Source organism: Eurypyga helias, unplaced genomic scaffold, assembly GCF_000690775.1.
Source record: "Eurypyga helias isolate BGI_N326 unplaced genomic scaffold, ASM69077v1 scaffold14094, whole genome shotgun sequence".
Taxonomy (NCBI): domain Eukaryota; kingdom Metazoa; phylum Chordata; class Aves; order Eurypygiformes; family Eurypygidae; genus Eurypyga; species Eurypyga helias.
In genome coordinates, this window is record NW_010244449.1 from 83,815 (window position 1) to 107,832 (window position 24,018).

At 45.4% G+C, this 24,018-nt stretch overlaps 1 protein-coding gene across 1 annotated transcript in view; it reads left to right on the forward strand.

Annotated features, from left to right (window-relative positions):
* Positions 1–17,980, forward strand: part of PLCH2 (phospholipase C, eta 2) — a 42,955-nt gene extending 24,975 nt beyond the window's left edge. The window contains exons 14-22 of the mRNA XM_010149764.1: positions 880–977; positions 1,788–1,970; positions 2,390–2,497; positions 2,684–2,808; positions 4,283–4,367; positions 4,889–5,035; positions 5,954–6,033; positions 11,648–12,707; positions 16,139–17,980. Coding sequence (XP_010148066.1) covers positions 880–977; positions 1,788–1,970; positions 2,390–2,497; positions 2,684–2,808; positions 4,283–4,367; positions 4,889–5,035; positions 5,954–6,033; positions 11,648–12,707; positions 16,139–17,811 — 3,559 coding nt within the window. The 3' untranslated portion in view covers positions 17,812–17,980. The remainder of the gene's footprint in view (positions 1–879; positions 978–1,787; positions 1,971–2,389; positions 2,498–2,683; positions 2,809–4,282; positions 4,368–4,888; positions 5,036–5,953; positions 6,034–11,647; positions 12,708–16,138) is intronic.
* The last annotated feature ends 6,038 nt before the right edge of the window (positions 17,981–24,018 follow it).

Consider the following 24,018-nt stretch of genomic DNA (forward strand, 5'->3'; position numbering starts at 1 on the left):
GGAAATGCTCCAGGTCCAGAAGCCGATTATGGAAAGCTGCAGGCACATGACAGGAATCTGGTATGAGGGCAGATCCGATGTCTGCACAGGGCCATCGGAGTGATCCCTTAGTGCCATTCAGACAGTTAGCAAGGGACAGTGGACCTTGTATGTGTTGTGAGCTCTGACCATCTCATCCCGCTGACATACAGGCCATCGGAGTGGTGGCCTGGTGAATCCATTAAGGTGGATTTGCAGTGATTCAGGTCCCCGGCAGATAGTTTTTTTAATTGTTTTGTAATTTACCAAATGAAGCTGCAATAATATTCAGGTGAAGATTTTGAGTTCTTTAAATTGCCTCTTCAAAAATCCTGACATCAAAGATCCTTTGCAGAATGGTTGCTTAAGCTTCAGGCTTCAGAAGTAAAACATCCGGTCAAGCGGTTCTCCGGGGTACTGCAGAGCTTTCTTGGGAGGTCAGTAGACATGCTGGTAGTGATGGCCTGAAGCAAAGGAGGCGGGTCAGAGCATTGCTTTCGTGCTATTTCTTTGGGATTTGAAAAGGATTTTTGTTAGCACTTGACTTGAGAAGTAAATATGTGTGTGAATAGATATTCCAGCCTTTGGTCAAAGCAATACAGGGTCCTCCCCACCAGAGCTTGGTAGGTGAGTACTTATGCCTGCCATTGGCATGTAAGAACAGGGCTGTTCTCTGTGCTTTTATGGCCTTGGTTCCACAACTTCTGCGCTTTGGCAATGAAGCTTTAAGCGGTATAAAACTATCGAGTACCTCCTTGGTGGAAGAAAACCTTCCTATATTTCTTTATACTGATTGTGTAAATCCGAAAGATAAAACTTACCCCGTAGTTAACGGACAGTTAATTTGTTTTACCTTTCTAGGATGACCCGACAGAAGAAAACGATGAAGCTGTCCAGGGCACTCTCTGACCTGGTGAAATACACCAAGTCTGTTGGCATCCATGATGTCGAAGCTGAAAGTAGGTTGAACTAAAAGTCTGCTGAAAATAATTGCTACACAAAGATATGGAAAGGTTTATGTCCTTACGTATCTTCTCATTAAAAGCTGGTTTTCTCTTAATTTCTCCCCACCCTGAAAAGATGGTAAAGGAGGAGCTGCACACAATAAAGCTCTGCTATTTTGGAGTGGCTGACCACTTGCCATTCAGAGTCCACAAAGGGGCTCTAGACTTGTGTGGCAGCTTCCATAAAGGAGAAGAAGTTACTGTGGGTAGTAAGTGGTACATGTCATCTTTGCTAGCTCGTGTAAAAGCTGCTACACAACACTTATATCCTGGGAAATAACAGAGGGCTTAGTAATGCCCTTGGGCAGGATGGTCTGAAGAGCGTTTTAAGCTTAAAGTTTAGGTTTTTAAGTCAAATCTGATGAGATATCAGCATGGAATTTCTAGAATATTTCAGTCCTCTTTTTAAGTTTTCTGCATCTTTGACAGGAATCCAGTTTTAATTAAAAATGTCAGAAAGAGAGAACTGCTTGCCAGGAACCAAACCTTCCTTGAGGAAATAAAAAAAAAAATCTTAGAGATTTTTTATAAAACTTCTTAATGAAGATTCAGGTCATTCATTATATTCAGCTTCATTTCCCCAGCCCTGCTCCTCCAGGAAGCACCGTGATTTTGCTGTAATGTAAGAAAAGCATAGTTCCTTCTGAGTGGGGTGTATTCGAAGGATGCTTGGTGGTTACCAGGAACTATGTGGGTTTGAATGCTTTATCTAGATACTCAATAAATAAGGAGGTTACCTCTCATCTCCTCCTCTCGTGGTTCTAGTCTCGTCCAGCTGGCAGGTTTCATCCTTCAGTGAAACAAAAGCCCACCAAATCCTGCAGCAAAAGCCAGCACAGTATCTACGGTTCAACCAGCATCAGTTGTCCCGCATCTACCCATCTTCTTACCGCGTGGACTCTAGCAACTACAATCCCCAGCCCTTCTGGAATGCTGGCTGCCAACTTGGTGAGCAGAAAGAAAAATCGTTCAGTTTTGGTTTATTTTGGGAGGGCTGTTTATATAGGAGCTCCGAATTCACCCCTTAAAATACTACGAGTTCACTTGCAATCGAGTCCTCCTTGTTACCTGGCTGGATTGCCTCAAACACGTGTCTGCGTGCAAGTAGTTGTCTGATAAATGGAAATAAATGAACTTCTCAAATGCAAGAGGAGTTCAGAGCTCTGAGCCCTGTGGAGAGCTGCTCTCCCGGGAGCTGGGGGGTATCTTACAGAGGAGAAACCTTCTTCAGTAAACATTTCAGTCTTTGCATCCAAGAAGTCAAATGTGAAAATGTATTTAGGTGTCCTTCCCTCAACTTTGTTCTGCAAACCAGAATGTTGTTAACACCTTCAGTAAGTTATACCACCTTTTTGGTTTTTAAATAGTTGCACTAAACTACCAGTCCGAGGGGAGAATGCTGCAACTGAACCGGGCCAAATTTAGTGCCAATGGGAATTGTGGCTATGTCCTCAAACCAAACTGCATGTGTCAAGGTAAGAAAAATAAGCAAAATGAGTGGATTACTTACTGCATGGGAAGAGGGGCTGTGGATCCTTATTACGGTTTGCTTAAAAATGCCTTTCTGATGCTGAAAGCAACTAAGCCAGAATGTATCTATAACTATAAGTCATCCCCAAAATTGCACTTCTTTCACACTCTGTGACTTCTCATTTTTCCAGGTGTCTTTAATCCAAATTCTGAGGACCCGCTCCCTGGCCAATTGAAGAAACAACTGGTCCTAAGAATTATCAGCGGTCAACAACTCCCAAAACCACGTGATTCCATGTTGGGAGACCGAGGAGAGGTATGGGACAATCAGTGACTGTTCCAGTGTGTTGGGGAAGGTGGGGGATGCTGTCTCAGTGTCATCCACATGACTTCATTAAATATTAGTCTTTAATGAATGCTAGGACAAAGTTTTATCAGAATTTAGATTTCCTTCTACCCTCTTTCAATTAGAATCAAACCTCTCACACGGGTTCTTACATGCTTGAATTTGCGTGAATGTTTCAGTCAGCTTCTAAATACTTTCTCCACAGAACTCTTTAGGCGACTACATCAAACCAGGTAAACTCCCCCAAAAACCAAACACAGTAGAGTCATGCTGAGGGTTTAGTGAACCTCTGCGCTTCAGTGAATTTCCATTTTCATTAATATCCCAGTATGCAACAGCATGGAATTTGTCCTGATTCAGATTACTCGTATTTCAGAAGATGCAAAACAGTCTGCTGGAATTCCATTTTACCCTGAACAGTAGAGGAAATGGCTCACGCGGAACAGAAACCTGGAGGAATGCTACCTGAATGCACAAATCCAATTCCCTATGACTACGACAGTCGTGTTTTATGGGATTCCTCTAGAAGGGCGCTGCAAAACGTACAGCTTACTCCCCATGTCAGGACGTAACAACATGTAGGAAAATGAACGCTCTTAAGATAAAATGCCTAAGAAACAGTCTGCACCCAGTCTGTCCAGCTACCAACCGTGAACAGTGTAACCCTGAGTAAGGGTTCATTGCAGCCAAGCACTCCAGGGCTGGCTCATCCTACCCGATTTCCTGTGCTCCCCGATGCGACTGCTCTTGGTGTCTGAGCTAAGTCAGGTATCTACACCACCACAGCCTGCAATAAAAGCCCTGGTGAAAGCTGCAGTAAGTTAGGTGGTGTTTAAAATCCCATGTCTCATTTATTTGTTTCCCTTGCACACAATTTTACCAGGGAAAAATCAGGCCTTTATTGTGCTGAGCACTGTATGTTGTGAAAAAGGTTTTGTAGGCTAGAGCTAGGCGAGCAGGACGTTTGACAGATACACTGTGTAGTCTTCCCCAGAGAGAATGATGTGTCCAAGAGTACGAAAAAGCAGACACAACACATCTGATTTCTCATTAGTGGTGAAGTATCTCTATAGGAATGTGGACACAAGGAACATTGGTGGTGTTCTGAGCATCGAAAAGATTCTTCATCCTTGCTGAGGTTGTGTTGGATGTTGACAATCTTGGTGTCTGAAAGCAGTAACAAGCTTTCAAAAAGTCTGATCTTTGATTCAAGGCACACTTGTCTTCAGTGTTCCTTACTGGGAGATGATGGTGCATTTGAGTATCGGGTTGCTGTTTCAAATGAGGTGTAATTGAAGGGTCTCATCAGCATAATAATTACAGAAAGGCTCAGGACCAATAATTACTAAGACAATGCTGTACAATGCCCACGTTGGACAAGCTGTGTGCCTGAATTTCATCCCTGTCGCTTTCTTTTCAACATTTGTTGCTTTCTGTTTTCCAGATCATAGATCCATTTGTTGAAGTGGAAGTTATAGGCTTACCTGTTGATTGCTTCAAAGAACAAACTAGAGTAGTTGATGATAATGGTAAGATTATGTGGGTTTTAGCTTCTTTTATGGCCGGAACATCCTCTTTCAGGCAAATTTTGTTCTTGAAGATACAAGTAGATGAAATTTGGTGCCTACTGGGGAAAAGCACTGAAAAATTCATTTCAGCCTTCTTGATATTAACCAGAATTGGGGCTTGAATTGTTCGACCGAGCTGGTATAGTTTTGTGAAGGTCGTGGTGTAAAACAAGCCATTTGTCTGACTTCTGCTTGTGTGAGAAAAGGATATTTGGAGCTTGCTGTCACCAAAAGAAAGCTGTCCAAACATGGCTGAAAGCAGGACCAACTTTGAGTAAGATCCAACTGTGTTCCTTGCAAATTCTTGTGCTGTTGCGCCTCCTGCGGAAGTGAGTGAGAGCACTGGATTTTCCAAGACCAATGATCAAACTGTTAGGAAAACTAGAATGACATTGAAGTTTAGGCATTCCTTATGCAGACAGTCTGCTTTCTTCTTGCATCTTGTGAACGAAACATCTAAAAGCTGATTCCTTCACTCCAAGGTTTTAACCCGATGTGGGAGGAAACGTTGGTGTTCACCGTGCACATGCCAGAGATTGCACTGATTCGGTTCCTTGTGTGGGACCATGATCCAATTGGGCGTGATTTTATTGGACAGAGAACAATAGCTTTCAGCAGTATGATGCCAGGTAAGACAGGAATGGTGAAATCCCACATCAGTTGGCTGGGATGTTTTTCTGGGGGAGCTAAAGCTGCAGATGCTGGACTCGTGTCTGCTGCAGAGGTCTCTAGTTAGAACGAGAGACTGGGAGTTTGGACCCTGAATTCTCTACCTTGGTCCGCTACGGACTTATGTGGTGATGAAGACTAAATCAATTAACTCCATGGGACTAGATTTTCAAAAATTGGGTAAGATTGCTAAGCAGGATGGCGAAATATTGTGGACTTGGAAGACTACCATACAGAATCCTTACTCCTGTTATCTCATACTGCTTTTTCCTCCATTTTCTTCACAGCAGTTTTTGAAAGGCACTGGAGTTTTGGTTGGCCGTGTTACTGTCAGTAATAGTTTAATACGGAACAGGTAGTTTCCTGTTCTGATGGTGGGATCCAGGTTGTCAAATGCCATTTCCTGTCGGTTTCCTGTTTCTGTTTTCAGTCTTCCTTCACATTAAAGCTTCTTCTGGGTATACTGTTCTTTTCTTTCAAAGTAAAGAAAAAAGTTAGTGGTTAAGATTGAAACCAAACACCCAGTCTCAATAAAATGATCTGGATTGAAATGTTTGTGGTATTAATAATAGACTCTAAGTCTCCAGGAGAGAGTGTAGTCAAGTTTAAGTCACAGACTGACAGCAGCAATAATGGACCCAGGGAAAAGCAGGACATGGCTTTTATTACAAAACAAAGGGGCTAAGAAGAAGTGGCAGTTAAGTTTGTAAGTGGTGTGGCTCTTGGATAACTGGGAGCGGCTGGGTAATGCACAAGCCTGGATGCTTGGTGCGGGGAGGAGCTGGGCAAAAACGGTTCATTTACAAAGGGAAAAATCTCGAGATGCTCTTCCTGTCATCTGTTTCAACTCCTTGTCAGCTGTGTTCACTCTCTTTCAGGTTACCGACACGTGTACCTGGAGGGTATAGAGGAGGCATCCATCTTTGTTCACGTGGCTATTAATGACATCTGTGGTAAGGTGAGTGCCCTCAGGGCAAGGTAATACAGCTTGCAGACGGAAATGAACCGGCAGAATTTTGTGTCACCCTAGGGAAGCCCAGTGGGTGAAGGTCCAGGCTAGTGTGTATGTTCAGCTAGAGTAAACTTCCTCCCTGTGATTGCCATGGTAGCCTGAGGTCCTTCTGCGTACGCATGGAGATGCAGACAGATCGTAAAGAGATTCTGGGCTGTCCTTTCTGAGGCAGCGTAGGGGAAGGTGATTGCATGGCAGCATGCACACACCTATATAAATAAATATGGTTGTGTCCAGGACCGTAAGCACACCGGGCTGGACAAGAGGTTATACACCTCGGCTGTGAGCGCCTGTTGCCTGCAAAGCTGCTTCTGTAAAGGCTCTCTGGGCCTGATGCTTTTGCATTTTTAAATTTAATTGCCTTCTTAAGGCTTATTTGCTTTGGGGTTTTTCCATAACAACACTTAAACTGCAGAAGAAACATGACCCTGGTAATAGTTTTTGGACTTATTTTCACTGCTTATCTATTGTTAAGAGTGTGTTTGCTCCACATGCAGGAAAAACTACAGCTGAGTGCTAGATTTAAATTCCCATGAATAGCTCCAAGCTATCCAAAGCCCTAACTTCAAACTTCTCCTGGCCAGCGGAAAATGAGGCAGCTTCTTTCCTCGCAGGGCACTGGATTTAGTTACTTCTGCGATGTTAGTGTCAATGAAATTCAGGTAGCTAAGTATCTTACAGCCTTGGGAATCTCAAAGCCAGTTTCTATCCACACAACGACAGGCTGAGCTTTGTCGCAACAAACTGTAATGTCAGCATAGCGACAGCAGGAGGCGGCGTTGAATAGGCTGGGAATTCGGAGTTCCTTCTGTTCATGGAAGAGGAATTAAACCAATTCTTTAAAAGGAAAACAGCTTTTCACATTGCTAGATTTTAATGAAAACGTTTATAGGATGAAACAGATAAATCCCAGGAGAACTTCTTTCTTTATTTATAGGAAGAAGGGCTGTTTCTGGAAAGAATGTCACTGTAGACATTTTAGCTCATTTCCTGCTTTTTTATTTGATGTTTACTGCACAGCCTTTAGGCAGGTATAGCTTCATCCTGACGGGGCTAGGAGTCTTGCCTGAACCTCCTCCTGGCATTATGAACCTCTTTGGATTTAACTCTGTTAAGCAGGAGCCTTGAGAAGCTTTAAGTGAAATCCAGGTGGTCGGTGTTGGTGTGAGCAGGACAGAGCAGACGAGCAGTGTTTAATTTCAGACGGTAGGGCCAGTCACAGATAAAAGGCTGGCACCCAGGTCATGGTAAAAAGGCCAAGTCGTCCCAGGCTTCGAGGGAAAGTGATGGTAGGCTGAACATTTTAATGCTAAGATTGTTCCCGACTTTTTTCGGGCTCCAGGGAACTGTATAGGACATAAGGCATGCCTGTTTTGACTGTGGGCAGGGATGCAGTTGTTTCAGTAACCTGACAGGCGTTGGATGCATGCGCTGGCACTGATTCAGCTTTACATTTCAGTATGAACTTCTGTGGCGTTCCTGTGTTCAGATCTGTTGCTCTTTTATGAATAGTTCCATCAAACTCTCCATCCTTGTACCAAGAAATGCGATAGCTCAGCCTTGGGTGTGAGGCCAGTGGGAACTGAATGGATCTGGTTAGTACCTATGTCCTCGAATGAAACAGGCTTCTGTTTGCTGTATCATCCAGCAGAGAAGGTGGCTGCCCTGGCCAGCCCTACTCATCCCTTTTTGAATTCCTCTTTTCCGTTCTGTTCTCAGTCACAATGATAGAGGATAGGCAGATTATCCTCCCCTTCCCAGTGTTGTGTGCGTTCATACTCCCGTTGTTTGCGACTTGCAGGCGATGTGCTCTGTGCTGCTCTCTCGACTGCTGCAAGGACAGCAAGTACTGCAGCGTCCTTCATTGCAAGTCTGTCTGTAGCTTAATATCCACTGGCAAATGGGATTTTTAAAGAAAAGACAAACTAGGTCTGCCTGCCTTAATCACTGTTCTGTTGACGTCATCAGCTTCCGAGTCACTGTCCTCGATTGCAGTGTTTAATGAGAGACAATGTTCATAGTCTTTCTGAGTGTTTTAAGAGTTTTCATCTCCAATCTTTGGCAATATTGTAAGGCATTCTCTCTTGTAATCCTTACTTTACCTAGCCTTTCATAATTACTTCCTCTTACTGGCTTCCTCATGAGCAACTGCCTGGTGACAGTTACAACTCGAAGTAGGGCAACACACCCATTCAAACTTTGGCAGCTAGTTTGAGGATATTAGTCTTTCTTGGTAAGTGTTAAACAACTGCAAGTTGCAGGTGTATCACGGTGTGTCCTCCATGGCCTTGTCCACTGGCTTCTAATCTACTGCACTGATTTGTTTTTTGAGTGCTTTACCCCCTTTTCATCTTCAAGGTCTATTAGACATCCCTTATTCCTTCTCACTATCGTTGCAGTCTCTGGGTTTGCTGGTGTTAAGATGCTGGTGCTGTGCAGTGACGTGATTAAGATACAAGGATTTTAAATGAAAGGTTTTATGTGGGTGGGGTTTTTTAAATTTATAATTTTTAATGATAACTACTGAAAATAGGGTAGTAATATTACATGGCCTCTTTCTGTTTTTTTCTCTCTGAATCATGGCCTGCTTTGATTTTTCAGTTAACAGAAATTTGGGAAGAAAAATCACTGCAGTTATCAGCCTGGTTTCAGCTGGCACTATTTTGGGCTGTATTAATCCAGATATTCCAACTAATTAACCATTTGGGGCTTTTTTTCTAACTGTAGATATTCCACCATCTCAGTACCTTGATATTACTAAAGCAGTAATTTGATATTACTAAAGCAGAGGCTTAGATTTCACCTTAACTTGTGTTTAACTGAACTTTCTTTCTGGATTGCACTGTTCTGTGGAGATGCTTTTCTTTGTCTGTCTCTTCCCTAGTCTATTCATGTACTGCAGAATTTCTTGTGGTTTTCTGGATGTGCATATCTCTGAGACCCACCCTCACTGTTGTTTTGCCTTTACTCTGTCTGTTTGTGATTTCAGTGGGCTTCTCTATGTCAAAAAAAGTCTACTTTTAGAAGCAGAGCATTTGTAGACGCCTTGAAGGTACCCCCTCCTGCCTCAGGGAGGTGTAGTGACCACCACCACACACCTGCATGCCTCTACCCACTTGCTTCATCATCAGTGTTTCCTTATTCGTATGTGAAGCTCTTCAACTCATGTAACATGAATTGTGACATTTGACAGTCAGTTCTGTTGGGTCTTTGATCAGCCAGAGAGCCCGCCCTGTATGAAGCAGATCCAGGATAAAGATCCTTCTGCACCCTCCCTTTCTCTTGAGTCTGTCTACTGTTTGAGCAGCCTGGGCTAGTGGAAGGTGTCCCTGCCCATGGCAGGGGGCTGGAACTAGATGATCTTTAAGGTCCCTTCCAACCCAAACCATTCCATGATTCTGTGATACTGTTGTTCTCTGGTGTTGTTTCTTTCATATGGAAAGGAACCTTAACAGCGAGTTGTTTGCTAAATTGAGGGAAAGCCTCTTGTGCTGTTTCTCCAGTCTGCTTCAGAGAAAGAAACAGCCCTGTGAAAGCTGGAGTCAAAGCTGAAAGCACGTGTTCTGGATCTCCCTCAAAATGGCTCTCTATTTTTTCTTTCTTTTTTCTTTATTTTAAACTTTTTTCCCCCCTAAGTTAACCAAACCTGTCTTGGGTTCTTGAATCACTGCACTGATTCAAGCAACAGCGGCTAGCTTAACGACGATGCACCCAATCAGCTAGAATGATACCTGGAGCCCTGCACTGTGTCTCACCTATTCCATCAGTGCTTCCCCTTTGTTTTTGTTGGATATTACTTGTGTGTGTGTGTGTGTGTTTCTTCTGGGGTTTGTCTGCTTTTCAGTAAATTCATGTACTTGCCAGCTTGTCGCAGTCGGAGCAGAATGCTTTTTCCCTTCGCTCCTTAACAAGTGCAAGTGAATCCACAGTGACCCAAGCAGATTGTTCAATATTCTGGCTCTCACAGAAGGTTTATTAATATTTAAATTACATTTTCTCTGCCTTGCATGGGAAAAATCAATCTCTACCTTCTTTATCTTATCCTGCATATAATTTTAAGGCCATTTTAGGTCTCTTTTTAATCATCTCCTCTTCACACTGGATCTTGACATGTGGTAACTGAACTTCAGTCAGCTGTGGAAATGATATTCTGAATGCTTTCGCTGGGCTTTGTGTCAGGCAGGTAAACCTCGATCCCACATGCCAGACTGCACAGGACACATGACTAAAAGCAGCTTTTAACCCCAGCTGACTGTGCCGTGCATCTGCCATGTACTGACATTATTCCTTCCTCGTGCTACAGCTACCAAAGAGAGTTTGATCTAACTGGGAAATCAAGGGAGCAAAGGAGGAGTAGGTTAGCAGGGAAATACCTCTTTCTCTGCTTTGAGAGTGTACGAGGCCCTGGGAACAGAGCAAAACCAACATACTCTTTGTCAGGCATCGGCCCACTGCTGCAAAAGTTGGCAAGTACACCCAGAATGTTTACGGGAATGCTGGAACTGTTTCACTGACATGTAAATCACGTGTATGCCGGTGGGAGATTTGATGGGGAATATGTATGTTTAATGCTTAAATGAGTACTGCAGTATGTGAAGTACTGTATTATCACCCTGACTAACCTCACTCGTTTATAGTGTCTTTCTCCGGTGATGAGGACATACACGAGTGTCTTTGAATAAGTGTTGCGTGGTAGGAAATGATCAAAATGTAGGTACACAGGTAGAAAGTGAAATATTTGATGGTCATTTGTCATGCATATTCCTCAGCTGCTCTTCATGACAGTGTTCACTTCAGTTGAGGTTTAGATCTCCTTTATATTGAAAACCAAAACGTGATATTCTTATATCCACTCTATTGCCCAACAGTTCCTAATGAATGTAAATCTCCATCTGAACGTCCCTTTTATCATTATGTTTTAAGTCAAAATATTCTTTAGCATGAGAGGTCAACTTCTCAAACCACCTCATGTTGCATGACAAAACTAAAATTATTTTAAAGTAACTTTTAAAAATTATCCCCATTTCTGTGGATTGTTTTGTGGGTTTTTTTCAGTTTCTTCTTCTCATTTACTCACAGCATTGTTTTGTTGCAGCGCTGTGACCTCTGCTGCATTCAGCCCACATTTCCAATTGAATCGATATCATTGGCAACGGCCTCAAGTTGTGCCAGGGAGGTTTAGATTTGAAATTAGGAAGGATTCCTTCCTGGAAAGGGCTGTCAGGCATTGGAACGGGCTGCCTGGGGCAGGGGGATCACCATCCCTGGAGAGATTTAAGAGCCGTGTGGACGAGGTGCTCAGGGACATGGGTTAGTGGTGGGCTGGGCAGTGTTAAGTTAATGGTTGGACTTGATGGTCTTAAAGGTTGTGCTGTTGCTGATTTTCTTAGTTTTTAATCTCTGTCCTATTTCTGGTTTAGCTCTCATGTTGATGGTAGGAGTATGGCAGGAGACTCTGTGTGTGCGTACATAAGTGAAACGACCGTGAGTTCCTGCACCCAAAGGAAGAGACTTGCCTTTTCTGTTAAGGACTTCTTTTTTTTTATTTTTAATTTTCCAGGCCAAACAAGCTCTAGGTCTAAAAGGCCTGTTTCTCAGAAATCCAAAGCAGGCCTCCCTGGACAGTCATGCTGCTGGTCAGCTCCACCGCAAACATTCCTTTAGCAGCCACATCTTGAGACGGACAGCCAGTGCACCCACCAAAAGCCAGAAGAAGAACAAGAAGGGCTTCCCTGAAATTGCTTTTGACACAAAAGACAACAGCTCTGAAGGGGCCGGTGAAGACCGTGAAGTGGAAGCTGCCTCACAGCCTCGCTTTGAGCAAGAGCCAGAAAGTGCTTCTCTGTCACCAGCTCCCAGAGATGGTGCCAGTGGGGTGGTACATGGCAAGGGGTTGAAAGGTAAGGCCCACGGTTCTCGTAAAGCCAAAAACCAAAGTTGTGCTCAAGGGGGTGCTGCTTTCAGCGAACCCGTGCGGAGGTCTAACAGGGTCTGGCTTCAGGAGCACCAGAGCGAGAAGCAAAGTGTCTTTGCACGCTGTGCCATCAACAGCTCTGGTAGGATTGGAGTGGCCACCAATTGCATGAAATGCATGATTGGTTCCAAAGAAAGCCCAGATCTAGAAAGCAAGTGGAGTGACCATCCTACCAGGCCTATTGCTAAAGATATGCTTCACCATGACCAGTATAGCAGTATAACTGGAGAAGAGAGGGTAGAGCTAAAAACCTGGGCAGTTAAAGGTCAGCCCAGGCGGCAAGCAGATTTGCAGTCTTGCAGCAGCCCTGGAACTGCCGATGATCTCACAAGGAGCACCCAGTCTTCCGTGACCCCAGGGAAGAAAAATGTTGAATCTAAAAGTCACGGAATAAAGGCTCATTCCCGGCAACGGTGGCAGTGCCAATCAGGTGGCAAGTATGGAAGCACTGTCAACTTGGTTGCAGCCAGCAATGGCTCTATATCCTCCAACTCCAGCAGTCTAGAAAGCCTTGGAAGCCCAGAATTCCCCAAGCGCTGGCCTGAAGCTTCTCGGAGGCAAGCGGGCACCCTACAGAGGGAAATGAACGCCTTGTTCGTTCAAAAATTGGAGGAAATTCGAAGTAAATCCCCTATATTCTTTACTGGTAAGACCAGATTTTCTTCACCCTTCTCCACCTTAGATCACACCATTGTCTCAGCTTCTGCATAGCATCTTCACTTAGAGGCTCGTGTACGTTGTTTTGCTGTCAAGAGCTCTTTTTCTTTATTTTTGGCTATGGTAGAAAAAAGTCTGCGTAAACATTTTTATTTTAGTGTTCTCCTAGCTGTGTCTGGTTTAGATTAGTCCTCTCCATGCCTGGCTAACCATCCGCAGTAGTGAAGCTGTCAGTGCTCCATGGATGTTCGGATTGTTTGTTCAGGGATTTTTGTTTCTTTGGGGTTTTTCAGTGAATGTGGTGTGATAGTAAGTAAATGTTAAGATCCCAACCAGAGCATTGAGTAGAGATTAAATATGGGAAGCGCCTATTAACAACCAATGTTTCCACTGTCAGTAGTTGTGTTTCGCTGCGGGGTATCCACGTCAGAAATGATCCCCAGCACGCACTCTGCTGACGACAAAACCAGTTCCTTCCTCAAAATTGCAGCCACCAGTTCAGGATGGATGGAATTCTCTGGTCCGGGTTACTCAGGAGAGCTCTCTTTATGACCGTAGCAGACCATTCTGGTCCAAACCGTGTACATCCCCAGCCTGCAAACAGTTAAGGTGTGCCGACTGTTACGTGTGCGGGTTGCCTGTGACCCGAGGGCAGAGTTGCATAACGCAGAGGAGCGAGGGATGTGCCCTGACGCCGCATTTCCCAACTCCGAAGCAGAAGGGCTGTGTCTTTACACATGACCTTAGGTGTGTGAAGATGGAAAACACAAACAGAGGCAATCAAGGTATATGGTTTAATAAGGAAAGTGGCTTTTTTTCCCCCTCCTGATTTGACTGGGAGAGGAGGGAAGGGAAGAGAATTTGACAGGATTTTCTCTATTTCATGGAATCGTGAAAAGTAAAGAAATACAGCTTTTGTCTGGCTAAAAGAGCTTCTTTTCAAATCCCTTCCCCTCCCCCTTAGCTGACCAAGGAGTTTGGGCATTGCTGGTTAGGTTTTCAAGAACAGTTAAGTGACTTTGGTGCTTCTCAAGATGTAATCGCTTTTTTAGTGATAGATTCTGATCACCCAGCCATAGTGAGCTGCTTTGAAAGCCTCATGCAGAGATCTAATATTCTGTTTCTTTGGTCAGTTTAATCTGGTTGGGTGTCTGCAATTTCTCTTTATTTCCCTTTTTTCATTCTTTTTTTACATTTTTTTCCCATATAGGCTTTGAGCTTTTAGGAAACTACTAGAACAATGGGAGGGCAGACGTTTGTCAGTTCCCGTGACTCGAAATTAATCCAAAGCAGCAGAACTCTTTGTGTGCCTAAATTATTGGCATTAGGCTTTTCATAAGCTCTGAGCAGTGTGACATAGGGAACCATTTCCCACTATCAGTGCCAGCTCCCCCGCCAGCCCCCCAAGTCACTAAATAAATATTGTGATATGCTTGAAATTTGATTAAATCCATCTGACTTCTCAAGCATGGAATCGGCAAACCTTTCGGATGGTGAGGTAGTCACTTGGAGTGGATGCTGATGATCCAGTGACAGACACTGTTTGCACAAACAGCATGCTTTCCCCAGCCGCCTGCTATTCTAGTGCCGTGGGCCAAGAAACCAAGGAAACCAAGGACGTTAGCCTAATATGGCTGCTTTTCATAATTAGCATTCGGTGGTTGGGAAGTGCCACAAGGATGAGGCAGGAAACTATAGTCTCTGGTTGTCGTCCTTATGGCGACAGCATTACACTTTCCAGTACTTTGCCGTGTAAGTGTGCCGTAACCTGTGCTGATGGCCTCGCCGGGGCGGGCAGGGGGAGAGCTCCTTAGTCTGATCGGCTCTGGACTCTTACCGATACGGAAAGGTCTGCTGTGTTGTGCACGGTGGATGTTCCGTATGGGCACGTGTGCTTCTTCCCGCTGAACGCTCCCGACTGACAGGCCGTTGAATGGCTGGCTCTGTTGTTAAGCATCTTGTCACCATGCTGGAGCCAAAGGGAGAGGCCCAATAGTTCCTTGGCCTTTTTTGGTAACCTAGATGATTTTTTCCATCGGATTAGGGCTTTGGAGAAGAGGAGGCTAGCCTCCATTCCCCAGTCCAGTGGAGTGTGTTTCCTGAACAGCAAAAACCGCTTTTTATTCTCCTATGACAAAATAACAGACTTAACATCCACCCATTTATGGATTCCATTGAGTGCTCTGGTTGGTCAGAAATTCTTAGGATCCTACAAAAATGTGTGAATATCTCTGTCTGTTTCCCTTCCCTCCCTCAGCACTAATTTATCCTGTTACCTGCACCTGCCTTCCCTACATTAACTGGATTTTTCCTCTGTTCTGTCCTATTATTCTACATGCACACTCTCTCCCTAGTTAAGAACTGAAAGGACAAGCAAGTCAAAGGTAACTGTCTACCGAGTGTCACTGATTCAAGCACCTTGTTGCCTGTAGCCCTGGTTTTTGTGTTTCCTGCCTTACAGTCCTCTGCTCTCTGTCCTTGAGGGTGTTGTCTGCCCCAGTGGTGCTTTGCTAGTTCCCAAACGCATGTTTGCATTGTGGTTTGGAGATGTGGGCAGTAGTCTTTTTGGCATGATCGCTTTGGCTCCTGGGGCACAGGTTATAAACCTCGTGGACGGCTGGAGCATTTCGGTGGCTGTGGCGGTTCCTTGGGGTTGTACCGTCAGCCTGGTGTCCACCAACCCTGCGTCGTGTTCTGAAAAAGAAATTACAAACCCTTTTAGAAAAACAGGGTTAGGTGTTTGAAGTTTTTGTGTTGTTTTTAAAAGGCACGTTGGCCACATTCCATTGCGTGCATACAGCGCGTTGTATTTGAAATCTGCTCCAGAAGTTCGATGCTGCTTCTCTGCGGAGTGATTGATCGTTGGGATCGTATCTGTTGGGGCGGTGGTGTTCCGATTATGCTCGGATTTACTGACACGTTTGAGTGCTGGGAAGAAGGAAAAGAGCAATTCCAAGTGATGCTGGTGTTGGAGGAAGAGAAGTTAGAGGATGTGTAACTCCTAGGATATATCCTTGTATAAGGATACAAGGACACAAAGAAGCTGATGGGTACAGTTGTTTGAATCTGATAATCAGAAAAGGAATATGGTGCTGCTGGGCACGGGCTGAGGTTTTTGGGAAGCAACACTGCTTTTGGGTGGCTAAAACCAAAGGAGCAGAAATTTTTGCTGCCTTTAGCCAGGCATTTGAAATCATAAGTTATTTGAAAAATCATGATTAATACATGCGACTACTACCTTAAAAATAACATGGTACCATATAAAGAATAAATCTTCAGCTAAACTGCCATTTGGAATAGCTAATTAACCCCGTATCTCTCTTTCTCTTGTTTCTTTCTTTTTCCTATCTTTCCATGTCTCCCAAGTAGATGTCTGCCATTTCTCAATAAAGAGGTCAGTCACTTCTTTATGCAGCCTAGAAACTATCACTGAAGAGCCTGTTATTGCCAGTGAAAACCATCATGCCAGCCTTTTCTTCCCTCTACCCATTACTCCTTACAGTGATTCTGAAGAAGGGTCTGTGTCTGATCATTCCACCGAACCTCGATCAGAAGGAAGCGGCACATCCCACCAGCCTCAAGAATCTCTGCTCACTAGAGAACAAGGAACAGATCTGGCTGCAGAAGACCAAGTGCAGGTAGTCACAAGAGCAGCTGACACAAGTTTTGTAGGCCAAGAAGACGAGCGGACAAGCACGGCGGGATGTGTCAAAGAAGAAGATGGTTGGACACAGGCATGCAGTAAGGCTGAAGATCCATATGGATTGGCAGTGCATCCTCAAAAAGCCTGGCTGAAAGTCGCAGCAGATAAGGGCGCCGGCCAGCCCGCTGAAAACTGCCAGAAGCAAAGTGACCAACCAGGTCAGGTATTAACGAACGTGAAGGGCACCGTTGAATCCAAAGGCCAAAAACTTGGTGCGGCAGCTGTTCTGCTGCAGGAGAGCAATGTGATCAGCAGCACACCGACAACTTTGCCTCCAGATACTCTCCAGAAAGCCCCAGCTGCACAGGCTCTACCTGTTTCTGTTTCTCAGATGAGCTCTTACATGTTGGTAAGAAGGTCAAAGAGTGAAGGACTGAAGACATCAGACTCCTCAGCCTTAATAAGAATTCCAAGTAGCCTGTCTCCAGCAGCAGAGGTTTACTTTGATGCCACTGTTAATGACCGGATCTGGAGCAAGCTAGATTGCAGCAGTCACCGTGACAGCATGTCTTCCTCTTCCAGCATGTCCTCCAACGACACTGTGATAGATCTCTCCCTACCCAATCTAGCTCGCAAAAGCCTCCCGGATCTTGGCATCCGTCCTGAAAATTTTGAGCCCCTTGCCGTAAGAAAGGGCATGCGCCCGCGATCTGCTACGACGTCTGGTAACGAGATGCCACTGGTGAGCAAGAGCAAATCCAACCCTAACCTGAGGTCTGGCCAGCTGCCAGCGGATGAATTGTGCCCCCGTCCTCTTGCCAGGAGTCCCCAGGATGCGTTCTCCTCCATTCCCAGAAGGCATACGTGGAGCAGGCTGTACATAGAAAGCCTCAGACAGTCTTCTAACAAATCCAAGGCACAGGATATGGTTGGGAATAACCAAGCAAAATCCAAGAGCCTTGGAGACCTTACCTCTGATGATATTGTGTGCACTTTTGAAAGCAAATACCGTAGCATCAGCAGGAGTTTTGTGACTCGGTCAATGCGGGAGCAGCGCCGCTCTTCAGGCCTGAGATCCTCAGTCAGGTCCCAAGATGAATTGACTGAGCAGCTAAAAAAGCTGACAGCCTTTCAAATCAGTCTCGATCCAACTGAATCTGAAGAGGAAGGGGAGAGCTTGGGACTCCTTCGCAGGTCGTCGTCTCGCAGTCAGAGCAGGGTGCGGTACATTGCCAACAGGGCGAAGCAAGCCCAGGAGAGACAGCGGCTGCAAAGCCTGGGCCAGCTCAGTGGGAGCCCCATTGAGGAGAGGGGAAATCCGGAGGGAGCCTGCAGCGTTGCGAAAGCGGTTTGTATGGATGTGGCTTCTCCTGCTGCCTTTACACCCCAGCCGAAGACCCCAGCTGATTATAACACTGACACGGAAGTCTTCTTCATGCTGAAACTGTAATTCTGGGCAGCACTGATAAGGCAATGTTTACATCCCTGTCCAAGCAAAACCCAGTGACCGGAGAGGCACAAAATATCCTCGTACGGCTCAGTGCTTCCGGCTTCCCCTTGACTGTAAGGTACTTAATATCCTGACTCCCAAGGCGTAGCTGAGCGTTAGATCTGTCAGCAGTTTGTGGAAATAGAACAATCAAGTGACATCCGAGACCTACATTTTTGCAGTGACCTGACCACCTTTTTTGGAAATTACGCTTTTTCCCAGCCTCAGATTGGGCCTCCATCATTGCATTTGCAGTTTGCTCTGTGCAAACCTCATGAGCTTTACTAATTTCAGTAATTGCTTCTTATGAAAGGTAAACACCTTTGTGATGTTAACGACAACTAAGGTAAATTTTGCTCTTACTAATTCTGGATCCCTGAAAAGAGACTGAATTTAAAATCAAGCTCCCTGTTCTGTTTTATTTTTTGGAAGAGCGATCTTCTCTGGGAAATAGTAAAAACTGCAGCGTAATTGTTTCATGAATTAATAATGTAGTAGATAAAGTCCGTCTGCCATCATGGACCTGTTTATGTCGGTGAAGATCTCTTTGAAGAAGAGCTCTGACTGTTCCAAAGCAATGCTTTTTTAAACCAGGCTTGGTTATATATATAAATATATACTGTACATCTGTGTGTGTGCAAAGGTACGTCTGCACATGTATGTCCACATGCACACACTTAAACCGAACTGTGAGTGTTCCTTGTCTCAGAACATCATCTGTGGGAATGAGACAGGAGCGAGAAGGGACTTACTAAAGACAGACAGGAAATACCATCTGACTTTAATCCAGAAATGGCTAAAAAGCATGCTAGTCTTTCCTTGAAAACATCACCGTCCCTTCTGTGCGGTACTCTAACAATGCTGCTGTACATAGCACTTTTTGGATGAATTTTACTATTTCTGTATTGCACTGCCATGCAAAATTTTCAATGATATGTTTTAAAAGAGAGATATTTAATTTTTTTAGATGGATGTATTTAGAATTAAAGACCAGCCTGAACAGAATAATAATTTTTCCTCCCTGATTTTTTTTACATTTTGCCTTTAGGGATGTCCTTCCCCCCGTTACTGTGTCATTTATTATAGACGTACGTTTTATCAGTGATGGAGAAGAATCTTTACTGAGATATTTTAAAGAGAAACAGAGGTTTAATTATATTTCAGGCTGCATAGAGTCCCTGTTATTGAGAGGAAATTTTGCTTTTGTTTATAACGTTTCTTTTGTGTATATTGCAAAATCTAAAAATCTGTTTGTAAAACCACCTTACACTACAAAAATAAACATATTTAACCTTCCAGCTGTTGACTCTTTAACGGTGATGTAATGCTTTTCCTGTGCTGTCTAGGAGTTTGTGGTATACACACGTGGTGGGTTCTATCTGCCTTGTTTTAAAAGTTCCTAAACGTGTCATTTTACTCTTTTTCAGCATGGTAGCCATTTCAGATCCAGCTCAGATTTTCGCAGCCCCACCAGAGCACATGCAGGTACTGGCAGAGACAGGCAGTCGGTGATGCGTGCTGCGCAGTACGCGGATTGTTTCAAAGCAATGACTTTGTTTGGAGCCAGTGATGGCCGTGTAGGTGGAAATTTTAGAGGAATTCATGTAATGAGTAGCCAAACAGGCATAATCCAAGGACCTGATCAGCCCTCTGAGTTAGAGTTACAGCTGTCCAAGTAAGACGTAGCCCCGTTCCATCGCTGAGGCTGTTTAAAGTCTGCCGGAAAATACTGCAGCAAGAATTTGCTCTTCAGCTGCCTCAGTCAAAAATGTCTTCCCTTTGTGCCCCAGCAAATTGCACAGCGGAAGTGCCTGTCACTTGGTTCGTCCTCTCTCCTGGAAGGGTGGTCAGCTTACTTGTGGCTTGCAGGGCTAGAAGGGTTTCTAATTTCAGTATCATTCGGCCACAAGCATGTGAACTCTGAGATATCAAAACATGAGGCTAACTGTAGCTGACGGTATCATCGTGACATGGAGTTCGGGGATGGGAAGGGTTACAATCTCTGGTTAAATCCTTTCAAATGGTCTTCAGTATGTTTTGTCTAAAAATAATCTCTCAGTTTTGCATCCTGGCTCAGATCTCCGTTGCTTGCCTTCCTACTTCGGGCGAGAGGCCCTTGCAGTGCGTGCAGCAAAGGTGAGGTTACCCTACGGTATCACTGCTGTCTCGGCAGGAAGAGAAGGTAAATCAGCAGCAGCAGGTGTGATCTGCCAAGATCAGTCTCACATGGCGTCTTAGCACCACGCACCTTTCATTAACGTGCGCTAGCCGAAAAGTCACTGCCATACTTCAGTTTGGGGCTGAAAAGCTGCAGGACGTTGCTGCTTTTTTCTCTTTAAAGCAGGAAAGTACATGCAACGTGACAGCTGTCGAAAGTTAATGTTTAAAAGGCCTATTTGTGTCTTTTCAAAGGCACAATCAGATTATTTTTATCTTTAAGCAATACCTGTGAAATTAATGCCCCTCACAGGGGCAGCATCACGTAGCACTTCAAAACGTTTATCTGTTTATCTGAAAAAACAGCCTCTGGGTTTAACCTACCCAGGTGCCTACGGATCCTGCCCTCCTGCTTCCACGTTAACAGCAACAGCCTCTACAGCTTGTTTCCTTCTCTGCATGAGAGCATCGATCGGGCGTCCGTTTACGAGGGGAGTTGATGTCACGGTACCCACGCCGCTGGGTGGCAAGAAGCTTACTAACCAGTTTTGCTCTTCATTCATCTGGTCTTCACCGGGGAAGAGGAAAATTGCTTACTCAGATCTTCTCAGCAGGCTCTAAACTGGTAAGGAAAGCAGTAAAGATTCACTAACAGTGGAGGGAGTCAGGCGTTCATAGAATCATGGAACGCTTTGGGTTGGAAGGGACCTTAAAGATCATCCGGTTCCACCCCCTGCCATGGGCAGGGACACCTTCCACTAGAAGGAAGGAAGTAGAGCTGAGGTTCCAAGCAGCCCTTTCATTTGACGCACGCCTCACTGCTCTTACTCTCTCGATGATCTTCTCTACCCCCTGTACGATAATCGAGATGACAACGTAGCTTCCCCCTCCCGCCCTGTGAAATTGAGGACACCTGCTAACGCGGCCCCGTGGTCGCTTGTGTGCTCCCTGCAGGGTGTCACGCCGCGGAGCAGAGCCTGGAGTTCAGGAAGGCGCTTGAAAGCCTCGTTCTTCAAGAAGGTCCGTGGGTGACTGAGAAGCCGCTGAGGTAGGTCTCACAGTTGAAAACTGAGCTGCTGGATGGGGCAGGAGAGAGAGGCAGTGTGGGAAGGGGGTTCTACTACCGCCTGAGAGCCCTTCCTGTACCTCATCCCGCAATCGGATCCATCATGCTGCCTAGGGAAAGCCTTTTTTATCTCTTCCCGCTGGCTTGTAGAGAGACAGCACATGCATTCCCTTGTCCGGGGCTCTTCCTCTGTGGCCTCACTCTCATGTGTTTTTCAGTTCATTATAAGATTAGAAGCCCAGAATTCCCAAATTACAAGCAGCGTATTATACATGGACTTGGGATTTATGGTTTGTCTCCAACAGTGTTTAAGACCACTGATGATAAACCTTTTGAGTGTCTTTAAAAACTGATCTTTTCTGTGCTGAGGTGCTTGCACCTACTTGTAGTTGTAGGTACCAACCCTCCTGAGTTGTAGTAGTTAGTCTGCTGAATTCCTGGGAAGGGGCTGCTTCCTTACTGCAGTGCCTTGATGGGTGTATTCACAAACGCTCTGCCTCAGCAGAATCAGCCCCGTGGCAGGGTTGTGCTTCAGCTCACTTTTGAAGTGAAACCAGTAAATGGAAGGACCAGGGGGACAGGAATTTCACCTGTGATTTAAACACCGTCTGTGTGTTAAACAGAACTGTACAATCTGGAGAGGAATTTCATGGCTTATCTGGAAGCTCAGGCCTTCCTTCGGCTGACTGGGCATTGCGAGGAAATACTAGATGGATGTAACAGCTGGGGGTGTGGTTTTGTGGGTGTTATCCGTGAATCCCCCGGCTGGTGTCCCGAGAGTCATGGGGCAGCTGAGGATATGGAGAGACCGGAGAGAGGGGCACAGCTTGAGAGGACCCTGAAGGCTTTCGCAGCACCACGCAGCAGGCCAGCAGCAGCAGTATTGCTGCTGGACCACACTGCTTCCAGACATTGTCCTTTTGCTGGGTGTAGTCTCCTCCTCTTTCCCAAAAGCCAGGGTGCCCCTGGAGTGTGCAGTACGAGCTGGCATGTTCTGCAGAAGCCCCTCAGCCTGGCTCCTCCCTCCCTTTTGTCTATAATAGCCTGGATGCCTGTGAGCGTTCCATGTCCAGGCAGTTTCACTGTGCCTCTTGGAGTTGCTCTGCTTTGCCGTCAGACCAGCGGCACCCGGAGAGGTGTAAGGAATTGCTGTAAGTGAGATCCTGCCTTCAGTCACTGCTCTTCTTGTTGTAGATGACGAAGATCCAAGCCTGCGTGCAGCGGGCTGTCTCCTTCCCAGCCGATGGGTGTTGGTCACCTCCGCCGCGGTTCCCATGCCGGTGCATCCTTCGGCGCCGTGTACAGAAGACTGCTGGAGGAGTAACGTTGCCTTTCTGTTTACATTTTGATGGACTGAAAACCTGAGGAGGGAGAGCTGATTCCAGCAAAGTAACTTTTAAACCCCTTCGTTTGCTTTGCTGTAAAGCCAGGGTGAGAAAATGCTGTAGGACGTGCACGGATACTGCAGTGCTTAATTAGAGCAGTAGCTAAGGCTCTGTCCAGACTGGGAGGCACTAAGCCCTCCTGGTATTTCCTCTCTAACTGCTTCTGCTTGTCATTAAATGACTCTGGTACTGAAGTAGAGCTAGGGAAGTGTGTGAGCCTTTGCCAAAATGCCTTTTGGATGTATTTCCATTCTCTTTGTTCCGCAGCAGGTGTGCGAGCAGCTTTCTTTTCAAGGTGCTGCAAGCAATGTATTACCGGCCCTGATGAGCCTTTTGGAGGCCAGTTGAAATAAAGATCATTCTGTAGCATGTACTGAGTCGTAGGGGGAAAGTAGCAGTAGTTACAGGTTAAACCTGCTGGGAAAAAGGCAGTTCCTCACTGGCTCCACCTGACAACAGCTCTTACTCTTCCCTTATGTGCCCTGGTGACTGATGTAGCTGTTCAGTTCGTGTGCTGGCAACAGCTGACGGCAGCTACCGCTCTGCCTGTGTTCTGTGACCACTTTGTAGAAAATGCAGCCTGACCCATAACTCAAATGTCAGCCCTCTCCTTTGATCCTTTCACAAGGATCAAAATATTCCCACTTGGAAGTATTTTTTACGACAACAACAGCAGAGACAGCATTGAAATTAACCCAGAAAGCATCTTCTGTGTAAATATTACTCATTAGGTGAAAAATGTAGAGAAATGAGTGAGGGAAACTACTGAGCTGTAAGGTCAGGAGCTTTCTAGGAGTGCAGGCGTGGGGAAACTGCCTAGCAGTTGGCGAGGTAAGATTAGCCGAAGCCAGTGTTTTCTGAGCATCGGTCAGGAGCAGCTAATACCATATGTAGGATTGGGGTTTTTTTGCCTGCAAATGGTAAGTTTTCTTGGGTATTTGTAATACGTTTTTTGTAGTTTCTCAGATAATGGTGTCCTGAACCTTGTTTGATATGGACGACAAATACAATAAAACGTGCTGCAGCAGCTTGAGATTCAGTATAACTTTGCACCGATTGGGCGTCACGGTTCTGTTGCTGTTTTACTACGCCAGGGTACAATTATTTCAAGCCATGCAGAAAGTCTGGTGCAGAGTTTGAGATGAATAAGTTGGTAAAATACACTGGGTTTCACCCTCCTTCCCCCTGCCCCTTTCCCCTCATGCAGTTAAGAGCAGAAAGAGGGAGCCAGAGACAATTTTGGATGTGTTTTGATTCGGGTGAAACCCAACCATTTTGGTGCAGATGAAATAAATATCTTTGTGTTGTGCAACCCAAAAGGGAAGTGAAATCAAGGTTTTGCTTTTAAGCCCCCCCAAATGAGAACCTCCTGGAGGAGGTGCTGTTACTAGTGCGATAAAGAGCACCTCGCCCTTCCTCAGAGCCTAAGGGCCCGGTCCCCGGGAGCCTCACGCTCCAGTTGCTTCCTTTCCCTGCGAGCCCATGGCTGCGTGCCCCTGGTTCCGCTCCTGCCTACAGCTGCCCCTCTCCAGGGCTTGTGCCGGTGGTGGCACGCCTCTC